Genomic DNA, 11,698 nt, shown 5'->3' with positions numbered 1-11,698 from the left:
ACTAAACGTGTCTTTTCAATAACTTGTGTGAGCCAAACTAAAGTCACGACACAACGCAGCAGGAATCAGATTACGTTCTTCATGAGAGCGAAGAGCTGAGGTAAGCGCGGCAGTCGTTTACCGCGCGTGTCCAGTCTGGCGCGTTTTCAGATCCCATATGGAAGCTAAACTTTCAGAGGAATTCATTGAAAAGTTGAAACACTCACTTTTCTCTGCACCGTTCCGTTATGAATGCCCTAAGCGCTCCGAGGAGAAGCTATCCAGAGAACACAATCAGACCTGCTTCTCTGTACTCAAAACTACATTCCTACATTCTGTTCTGTAAAGATCTTACATTGCTCAGAACTATACCAGGCAAGGGAGGTCTATGTCCTCGACACCGAGGACGCAGTCGAATGCTGCCTCTTTGCCATCGTTTGGCCGACGCCCTTCTCACGTCAAGTGCTAAGCCCAGTGGGTCCGAGGCCATGGATGGTACAGAGGACATTTCTGGTGTAAGTGATTGGCTTCCCGCCATCAAATGGCATTTTCAGAAAGAGTGTGGCAGATGATGGTTGCCAAGACCAGAACCAGAATCCAAATAAGCAACAATCTTTGATCTACCTAGCGTTTTACCAATTCCAGGACCTTTAAAAAGTAGTAACTTACTTAAAAAACATAAAAACCACTCAACCACATCCAATCAAATGAGTATCAGGAAAGTCGAAGAACACGCTACAGAGTCGGCAGCAGAGCAGCGCACCCAATTTAACCTACAGTAAGGAGTTTTGGTCTAGAAAACATCAGTCACAATCCTTTTAATGAAAAAAATTATATATATATATATATATATATATATATATATATATATATATATATATATATATATAAAGTAAAGTTGTATGTAGTAATGATAATAAATGTGCTTTTGTATTTATTTTAAAATATATTCCCAAATGTCTGTGTAGGTGCATGAATTTAAGATGCACTGTAAGGCGTCCCTGGGAGAGCTCATATCTGTCAAGCTCAACTCCAAGCCGTTAATGGGTCTTCTTTATGACCAGTGGTTCTGCGATAAGATCTTGATCAACACGCCAGAAGGTGATGAGATTTTGTTTCCATGCTTCTGCTGGCTTGATGAGAAGCTTGTTTTAAGATCTGCTAAAGGTAGGCACTCCTGTTTCAAGTCATAGCCAAAATTCACATTTACTGGTGTACTTGAAAGTTCAGTGGTGATGTCTAGCTATTATATATATATACACACAATCACCTAAAGGATTATTAGGAACACACACTAATACTGTGTTTGACCCCCTTTGGCCTTCAGAACTGCCTTAATTCTACGTGGCATTGATTCAGCAAGCTGCTGAAAGCATTCTTTAGAAATGTTGGCCCATATTGATAGGAGAGTATCTTGCAGTTGATGGAGATTTGTGGGATGCACATCCGGGGCACGAAGCTCCCGTTCCACCACATCCCAAAGATGCTCCATGGGATTGAGATCTGGGGACTGTGGGGGCCCAACAAGGCATGATGGATCCATGTTCTCATTCTGTTTACGCCAAATTCTGACTCTACCATCTGAATGTCTCAACAGAAATCGAGACTCATCAGACCAGGCAACATTTTTCCAGTCTTCAACTGTCCAATTTTGGTGAGCTCGTGCAAATTGTCGCCTCTTTTTCCTGTTTGTAGTGGAGATGAGTGGTACCCGGTGGGGTCTTCTGCTGTTGTAGCCCATCCGCCTCAAGGTTGTGTGTGTTGTGGCTTCACAAATGCTTTGCTGCATACCTCGGTTGTAACGAGTGGTTATTTCAGTCAAAGTTGCTCTTCTATCAGCTTGAATCAGTCGGCCCATTCTTCTCTGACCTCGAGCATCAACAAGGCATTTTCTCCCACAGGACTGCTGCAGACTGGATGCTCTTCCCTTTTCACACCATTCTTTGTAAACCCTAGAAATGGTTGTGTGTGTAAATCCCAGTAACTGAGCAGATTGTGAAATACTCAGACCGGCCCGTCTGGCACCAACAACCATGCCACGCTCAAAACGGCATAAATCACCTTTCTTTCCCATTCTGACATTCAGTTTGGAGTTCAGGAGATTGTCTTGAGCAGGACCACACCCCTAAATGCACTAAAACAACTGCCATGTGATTGGCTGATTAGATAACTGCATTAATGAGAAATTTAACAGGTGTTCCTAATAATCCTTTAGGTGAGTGTACATTTTGTCCCCATAACGTAGGGTTTACCAGCCAACCCCCCCCCCCCACACACACACACACACACACACATACACACACACACACACACACACTTTTGTTTGTTGCAGAAGAATTCCTTTAAGCAAAAATGTTGTCTTCACAAGCCTAAAATAAAGTAGAACACCTGCCTGGGTCAGGACTAGAGATGGCATCTATCATACTGCTAGCCTGTATTTGTTATGATGTTCATTTGGTGATGGCTTGCAGATATACAGTATGTAGTTGTCATTCATGTGGTTTTTTTTTGTTTTTTTTATTTTTTTGTATCTAAACTTTTGACTTGAAACTTTGATCTATAAGTTAATGCCACCATTAGCCATTTTAGATAAAGCACATTTGTAATAAAGTGAAAGTCTGTAATAAAAAAACCGTATGGATGACAAGTAATCATCCTATAATCAAGTAATGATAAATACAAAATCATTTTATTTTTTATGTTTTAGGTTGCACACATAAACACAGCATTTAGATGTAATTAATGTTTCCATTTCAGCTTCACTTGTATTCCAGGACACCAATCTAATAGCCCAAAGACAAAGGACGAGGCAGAGAGAAGAGCAACAAAAGTTATTTAGGTTTGTGGGCAGCAGGCTAATACAAGTCACATGTGACAGTGAAATGTCTGCATTAAATTAAAATAAATTCAGTAAAATTAAATTAAGTTTAGTATTCTACTTCCAGGTGGCGTGTGTATGCTGAGGGCACGCCCCAAGTTATCGATTACGACACTCACCTCGCTCTGCCAGCTGAAGTCCGATTCTCTTTCACAAAGGAAACAGAGTTTTACTCCAGTGCTGGAAAGCAGTAAGTGACCAAGTCATTTTAGTCCTTCTGTAGTGTTAATCTCTTTGTTACACAGTTTTGTGTTCACGAGTCTGCTGGTCCCAGAATATTGGGTTTTTAGTATAACACAACCATAAGAATTTAGGGAAACAACTGAACAGATGTCAACTCTTTTGTAATCTCAATTCCAAGCAATATGGACAATAGGCCTCTCAATGGTTAATCTTTGACATATAGACTTCATATTCCAGGTACAAGTATCGGTAGCAGCACCATTGAGGCTCCTATCATAGTAGACAATAAGGAAGACAGATTATCATGCTTAAAATATGCTATATCACTGTTTGAACTGTGTCTGAGAGTTGGTGTAGTTTCACGGGTAGACTTGAGATTGGCCTGTAATTTTAAATTTACATTTATGCATTTAACAGACGCTTTTATCCAAAGCGACTTACAACTCAGGAGTACAGGAAGCGATCTGTCAAGAAGAGGCAAAGAAACACAAAAAGTGCCCCAAATACCAAGATTTGTATACCGCTCAGAGTAGCAAAAAAATAAAATAAAAAACAGAAAAAGGAAATGAAAAAAAGAGTAATGTAAGATTAAGTGCTCATGGAAGAGATGAGTTTTTACCTGTCTTTTGAATGAAGCGAGTGATTCTGTCGTGCGTATGGAGGACGGAAGATCGTTCTAGAGAGGGATTCCGTGCCTCTCTGTGATGGTACTACAAGCCTTCGCTCATTAGTTGAGCGAAGGCTTCTGGTGGGGGTATAGACTCGTAGGAGTGAGTCGAAGTATGCGGGTGCTGAGCTTGTGGAAGATCCATGAGCAAGAGTCAGGGCTTTAAATTTGATCCGGGCAGCGAGTGGTAGCCAATGCAGAGAGATGAATAGAGGTGTGACATGAGCCATTTTGGGTTCATTGAAGACAGGACGTGCCGCAGCGTTCTGCATCATTTGCAGTGGTTTGATTGCACAAGATGTAAGTCCAGCCAGAAGCGCATTGCAATAGTCAAGTCTAGAAATGACCAGGGCTTGGACAAGAAGCTGTGTTGCATGCTCCGTAAGGAACGGTCTGATTTTCCTGATGTTGTGCAATGCAAACCTGCATGACCGAGCTGTCTTTGAGATGTGGTCTTTGAAGGACAGCTGGTCATCAAAGGTTACTCCAAGATTTCTGACCGACCCTGAAGGAGTAATCAAAGATGAACCTGCTGGATGGTAAAATCGTGTTGTATGGTCAGATTAGCAGGGAAAACAAGCAGCTCAGTCTTTGCTAGATTGAGCTGCAGGTGATGTTTTTTCATCCATGCCGAGATGTCCGCCAGACAGCTTGAGATTCGTGCAGCTACTGTGGGATCATCTGGTTGAAATGAGACGTAGAGCTGTGCGTCATCAGCATAGCAATGATATGAGAGACCATGTGCCTGAATGATGAGTCCTAATGATGTAGTGTAAATGGAGAAGAGGAGAGGTCCAAGCACTGAGCCCTGAGGAACCCCCGTGGTCAGTTGATGTGTTTTGGATACCTCTCCTCTCCAGGCAACCTTAAAGGTCCGGTTCCTTGTGTGTTTTTGAAGCCTTGATTGTGTTTACAGTGTGCAATATAACATGAGTTCATGTTTCGCGTGTAAAAAAAACACAGTCTTTTTCACACAGTTGACTTATCTGTACACCGCTGTTTTCTCTGTCCTAAAAACGGCCTGATGATTTCCTTGTTCTATGAAGTCCCTCCTTCAGAAATACGCAATGAGTTCTGATTGGGCCAGCGCTTCCCGTGTTGTGATTGGACAGCAGCTTAGCGCACTTTGCCCGGAAAGGTCCCGCCTCTTACCATAACAGGGAGATGCAAGCGCTCAATGTGCGCTCTTCTCCACGTGGGAGAGCAACGAGACCACGCCCCCTATTTGACGTGTTCTTGTGGGCGGAGGGTTAGTCAACAAATGGTTCTAGTGACGTCATCACAGCAGGAAGTGCAGCGGTGTAGTCCAGACCGGCCGCTCGCTGTCGGCTTTGAAAGGGAACTTCTGTTAAATAAAATATCTCGCTTGGCATTGAACTTTGAGCGTTATAATTTTACAGGTATTATTTATGCTCTAACAGCAACATTTCACACTAACTAAAGTTTGAAAGATGGAATCGCGAAGAACAGGACCTTAAAAGACCTACCTGTGAGATAGGACTCAAACCAGTGGAGAGGAGTCCCTGTGATGCCCAGTGATGAGAGGGTGGACAGAAGAATCTGATGATTCACAGTGTCAAAGGCAGCAGACAGATCAAGGAGGATGAGGACTGATGATTTGGATGCAGCTTTAGCCAGCCGCAGGGCTTCAGTAGCTGACATTAATCCAGTCTCAGTTGAGTGGCCCTTTTTGAAGCCTGACTGGTTTACGTCCAGTTGATTGGACTGTGAGAGGAAAGATGAGACCTGGTTGAACACAACCCTTTCAAGTGTTTTCGCAATGAATGGTAGGAGAGAAACAGGTCTGTAGTTCTCTACAAGTGATGTGTCTAATGTGGGTTTTTTAAGCAGTGGGGTTACCCGAGCCTGCTTGAATGTGGTAGGGAAGATGCCGGTGCAGAGAGATGTGTTGATGATGTGTGTGAGTGCTGGTAAGAGTGTAGGGGAGATAGCTTGTAGAAGATGTGAGGGGATGGGATCTAGAGGGCAGGTAGTGGGATGGTTGGAGAGGAGAAGCTTAGATACTTCGTCCTCAGTAAGTGTAGAGAAGGAGGAGAGATGTTTGGCTGTGGATGTGGTCGATTTAAAATTGTGCGTGTGGAGGTGTGAACTGACTGCTGATGAGTGTGGTTTTTTCTGTGAAAAAATGGGCAAGATCGTCTGCAGATCGAGAGGTGGTGGGAGGTGGTGGAGGGGGACAGAGGAGAGAGGTGAAAGTTCTGAAAAGTGTGCGTGAGTCTGAGGTGCTGTTGATTTTGTTGTGGAAATATGAGGATTTAGCTGTATGGACGTCCTGTGAGAAGGAAATGAGCAGAGATTGATACTTACTCAGGTCAGATGGGTCGTTTGATTTGCGCCATTTTCTCTCTGCTGCCCTAAGTTTGGTCCGGTGTTCACGAAGAACATCAGATAACCAAGGGTTAGAGGGAGTAGCGCGAGCTGGCCTAGAAGACAGAGGGCAGATAGTATCTAGACAAGAGTTTAAAGTGGAACATAAAGTGTCTGTTGCAGTGTTGACATCCATAGAGGAGAATTGTGTGGGGGACGGAAGAGAGGATGACACGACGGAGGAGAGGTGAGAGGGAGAAAGAGAATGCAGGTTTCGTCTGAAACTAACTGGTAGAGGAAGTGGGAGTGCATGAGTAGTAAGATGTAGATTAGATGTGATGAAGTAATGATCAGAGAAGTGTAAGGGTTTGACCAAAGTGTTTTCTGTAGTGCAGTTGAGTATGTAGACGAGGTCAAGTTGGTTGCCAGATTTGTGGGTGTGTGAAAAAAAAAACAGTTCTTTTAAAAATATATGTGCTCATTAATGTATATTTACTTCTTTCAAGTAATAAAGTATTCTCGTAAGTTTACAATATGCCATTGAAAATACATACGGGTGAGGGGTTCGGATGCCGGTCGCCATGTTACCCCTCCATCTTTAAAGTACAGTAGCCAAAGAGGGACATACCTGTAAATTCAAGCTTCGCCTTCCGCGTTTAACACTCGATGGCACTGTGTCGAATTTGAAGAGGGGGATTGCCATGTTAATCTTGGACTAAACTGGCCACCGTAGGAGTTAAAACGAAATCAGAATTGACAGGAACAGAAACTAAACTATTCACTGGATGGTCATAAACCTTTACACCGCTAGATGGGGGAAAATATCACACAGTGTAGCTTTAAGGGCCCGAGAGTGCTCGTTGTACCCCGGCATTGGACTATCTTTTTTAATCTTCTTTAAGCGCAAAGAGCAACTATGTCTAAAGTGCTAGTAAAGAGAGAGTCAATAGTTTCTGTTGCAGCATCAAGTTCCTCTTGGCTATCTGTAATGCTGAGGAGATGGAACTGATGAGGAAGATTATGGACAAAGCAATCTTTAGTCGCAGCGGTTATCGTCCTGCCATATTTGAAGCGAGGGGACGGCTTTGCAGCCTTAGCTAAATTAAGTATACATGATATTAGGTAATGATCTGAGATTTCATCGCTCTGCTGCAGAATTTTAACAGTATCAACATTTATTCCATATGACATTATTAGATCTAAAGTATGATGAAGGCGATGAGTGGGTCCCGATACGTGTTGTCTAACTCCAATAGAGTTTAGAATGTCTCTAAATGCCAATCCCAATGCGTCTTTTTCATTGTCTACGTGGATATTAAAATCACCAACAATTAGTACTTTATCTACAGCTAATACTAACTCTGATACAAAACCAGCAAATTCTTTGATAAAGTCTGTATTGTGCCCTGGTGGCCTGTATACAGTAACCAACACAAACGTCAAACGGGATTTATCATTTACACTACACAGCGTTACATAAAGCACCAAAACTTCAAAGGAATTATATAATTATATTATTTATATATAATATATTAATTATATAATTGTTGTATGTAAGTGGACCGCATTCACAAAATAGCTTTGTCTTATCAAAGACATCAATAACATAATATATAATATAATAGTAACTACAAAGATGCTCACAACTACTACTAGGTAGTATATTAAAGTTATATCCACTATTAATGTTTGCACCGTGTACCTGTGTATTCTGTGTGTGTGTAGGTTAGCCCTACTGAAGCTAACTAGATTAGCTGACTGCAGAAGATCGTGGGAAAGCATCAGCAAACTGGAAGAAATCCTTTGTGAATACAGAAACAAAACCATTGGTACTCATCTTAAATGAATGAACTGTTTAAAATAACTGTATTGCAGACAAAGTTCTGTCTGCACTGTAGCATATGTTCTGACATAGCATGCTTTGCAGAATACATTCAGGAGCACTGGGATGAGGATGAGTTCTTTGGCTACCAGTTTCTGAATGGCCTCAACCCCATGATGATCCAGCGCTGCTCAAAGCTGCCCGAGAATTTCCCCGTCACAGACGACATGGTCAAAGACTCCCTACGCGGGAGCAGCTTGGAGCAGGAGATGAAGGTTTGCTACTTGCTACTGGAAATTATTTAAAATTACTGGGTCTGATTTGCTTTGGTTTTGTCTAATCTCTAGTGTTTCTTCATCATTTTTTGTGATCTACCCGCACACCTAGAATGGGAACATCTTCCTGTCTGACTATAAGATGTTGGATGAGCTGGTGGGAAATGTGGTCAACGGCAGGCAGCAGTATCTCACGGCTCCTCTGGTCCTGCTGTACTGCAACCCTCATGGCATGATGATGCCCATCGCCATTCAGGTGAGGATCTTGAATTTATAGTGCAGAAATCTACCGGGATCCAGGCGCCAAATGTTACAGATGAATAGATCTTGAGGGATAGGGTAAATAAAAGAAACAAAGGAAAGGTCCTATGCAATTTATAACTGATGAGTAGGCAACATTTTCTGATTGATTAAACATTTAATTTAATTTAAACCTTTTTTAATGTCTTCATACAGTGATTATGGCATGATGAATTATGCCTTATAAATCATTTGTCATTTTCTTGAAAGAGAGAAAAATCATAACCCAGATTGAACATTCAAATTGAATCTGCACAGTTAAGGCAAAAGCCCAGCGAAGAGAATCCCATCTTCCTCCCAACGGATTCAAATGCTGACTGGAAACTGGCCAAGGTCTTCGTCCGAAACGCTGAGTTTGGGGTTCACGAGGTCGACTTTCACCTGCTGAGGACTCACCTGCTAGCAGAGGTGTTCACCATGGCAACATTACGCCATCTTCCCACTCCACACCCTCTCTACAAGGTATTGAATCTGTCACGCATGAGTTGGTTTGACGCGTGAACAGTAAGGAAATAGTGAGGGCTCCTAGCAAAAACAGGGGCATGAACTAGATGAGTTAGAGAGAGAATGATAGCGAGATGTATTGATATACTGATATATTTATGTTGCTTCTACAGTCCCTGACAAAAGTCTTGTCGCTTATCTATTTTCTAGAAATACCTGATATTAACCTGACTTTTAATTAATTCATTGGTGTTAGAAATAGCTCATATAAAAAGCTAAAACCCTCCTGTGGCAAGGGGGGCGTGGTTCAGCGAGGTCTGCAGCGGGAGAGAGAGCCGCGGGACGAGCGGTAAGTGAGTGGGTTGGAAGCAGATTAATAACACCTGTCTCTCGTTCCAGTAATGAGCGCGGAGAGGGTACAAAACATAGGTGGAACCGGAGATCGAGGAGAGACTGAGTTTGACCCGGAAGCCGGAAGTGCTGTGAACCGGAAGTGATTATTGTTCATGAGTTTGACTGAAGGCACACGTTGAGTGTGTTATTGACTTTGCTACACTAAAATAAAGAGAAGCATCAACAGTCCAGCCGACCCCTGTGTCCTCTTCCTTCCTTACTATATCGAACTTACTACACTGGTGCCGAAACCCGGGAAGGAAGTAGGACAGCGCCGCCACCATGACAACGCCAACGCCCTCCGCCACGCCGTTTGCGGACATCATCACCTCTCTCGCGGCCCTCCATCAGGAACAACACCAATCCATGCTGGACCTGCGGGCAGACCAGGAGCGCCGCTTCGAGGCCATTGTCCACGGCCAGCAAGAGGACCGCGAGAGGTTCCGGAGCTGGATCAACCGGGAGGTTCGCACCGAAGCCGCCGGGCTCGCCAGCGCACCGGTCCACGTGCCCCTACACAAGATGGGGCCACAGGACGATCCCGAGGCCTTTATCGACCTCTTTCAGAAGGCCGCGGAGGCCTGCGGGTGGCCCCGGGCACAGTGGCCAGTGCGCCTCATACCACTGCTCACTGGAGAAGCCCAGGCGGCCGCCCAACAACTGCCGGTGGCGAACCTCCTGGAGTATGAAGACCTGAAGAGGGCCATCATCCAGCGGGTCAGCCGGACCCCCGAGCAGCATCGTCAGCGGTTCCGCTCGCTGGAGTGGGGTGAGGCCGACCGACCCTTCGCGATGGCCCAACAGCTCCGGGACGCGGGCCGCAAATGGCTATTGGCCGGTGGAAGCGACGTGGACCACATCATCGATCTGGTGGTACTGGAACAGTTTATCGCTCGGCTACCCAAGAAGACCGCCGAGTGGGTCCAGTGCCACCGGCCCACGTCGCTGACGACGGCCATCAATCTGGCGGAGGACCACCTGGTGGCGTGCCCGGGGGTCGGCGAGCCCCTATTAACCTCTCCCTCTCTCTCTCCCCCCTCTGTCTCTCCCTCTCGCCCTGTCCCTCTCCCCAGGTCCCGTCCTCCAGGCCCTCCTCGCGTTCCCCCCAGAGGCCGGGGTGGGATGGGCCCAGGACCGTCCGGGAGTTCGCGGGCTCCGCCCAGGGGGGCGGGGCCGCTGGGGGCGGGTGGCGACAATGGCGCCGGTTTCACACCCTCCCCGCGCTCATTTTCCAACCCACTCCCCGCCGCAGGGGTGGCGGGTAAGCCTGGGCTGGCCTGCTGGCGGTGCGGTGATCCGGATCATTTTGTGGACCGATGTCCGAGGATGGACATCGGGACAATGATCCGGATCCCGGACGTCCAGCGGACCACCCCCGATCAAGCAGGAGAGTACCAAATTCCTGTAAGTATCAAGGGGGGTACATATCAGGCCTTGGTGGATTCAGGATGTAACCAAACCTCGATCCATCAAAGCCTGATGCAGCCTGGGGCATTGGATACAAGCCGCATGGTTAAGGTGCGGTGTGTGCACGGGGATGTGGTGGAATATCCGGTTGTCCCAGTCACGATACAGTTTAGGGGGAAAAAGCATAGTGTTGAGGTGGCGGTTAGTCCCCACCTCCGGCATCCGCTAATTCTGGGGACGAATTGGCCCGCCTTTCCGGCATTATTGGGGTCGTTATGCGCGGATGCCGCTTGGGAGAACAAGGCTAGGAACGGGGCGGCGCGAGTGCAGGTTGGCGAGACTGATACGAGACCCTTGGGAACAGCTTCAGAGGAACCGAGCGGGGTCGAGAGACTGATTCTCTCGGACCGCGATGACTTCCCTCTGGAGCAGTCTCAAGATGAGACCCTAAAACATGCATTTCAGCAGGTCCGCTCTATCGACGGTCAGTCTCTCCAACCCGCATTGCCCGTCACGTATCCTTATTTTGCCATAATTAAGGATCGGTTGTATCGAGTGACCCAAGACACTCAGACAAAAGTGGATACAACCCAGTTATTAGTACCAAAGAGCCGCCGGGAAATGCTTTTCCAGGCGGCTCACTCGAACCCGATGGCGGGCCACCTGGGGCAGGCGGCCACACTGAATCGCTTAATGACCCGATTTTTTTGGCCAGGCATTCATGACAATGTGCGCAGGTGGTGCGCGTCTTGCCCTGAATGTCAGTTGGTGAATCCACTGGCCGCCCCAAAAGCGCCATTGCGCCCCCTTCCATTAATGCAGGTCCCCTTCGAGAGAATTGCGATGGACCTCATCGGGCAATTAGAGCGATCCGCACGCGGACATCGTTTTGCGTTAGTCATCGTGGACTACGCAACACGATATCCGGAGGCAGTGGCTCTCCGCAACATCTCCGCGAAGAGTGTTGCGGACGCACTGTTTCGTCTGATCTCCCGAGTGGGGATTCCGAAAGAAATCCTCAC

General features: G+C 46.0%; 1 protein-coding gene across 1 annotated transcript in view; it reads left to right on the top strand.

The window, feature by feature from the left end:
- The first annotated feature begins 227 nt into the window (after nt 1-227).
- The window catches only part of LOC137046090 (hydroperoxide isomerase ALOXE3-like), a 31,633-nt gene continuing 20,162 nt past the window's right edge, over nt 228-11,698 (top strand). The window contains exons 1-8 of the mRNA XM_067423144.1: nt 228-494; nt 948-1,080; nt 2,737-2,818; nt 2,925-3,047; nt 7,761-7,864; nt 7,963-8,132; nt 8,245-8,388; nt 8,691-8,894. Coding sequence (XP_067279245.1) covers nt 228-494; nt 948-1,080; nt 2,737-2,818; nt 2,925-3,047; nt 7,761-7,864; nt 7,963-8,132; nt 8,245-8,388; nt 8,691-8,894 — 1,227 coding nt within the window. The remainder of the gene's footprint in view (nt 495-947; nt 1,081-2,736; nt 2,819-2,924; nt 3,048-7,760; nt 7,865-7,962; nt 8,133-8,244; nt 8,389-8,690; nt 8,895-11,698) is intronic.

Source organism: Pseudorasbora parva, chromosome 18, assembly GCF_024679245.1.
Source record: "Pseudorasbora parva isolate DD20220531a chromosome 18, ASM2467924v1, whole genome shotgun sequence".
NCBI lineage: Eukaryota > Metazoa > Chordata > Actinopteri > Cypriniformes > Gobionidae > Pseudorasbora > Pseudorasbora parva.
This window is presented reverse-complemented; position numbering and strand designations above follow the sequence as displayed.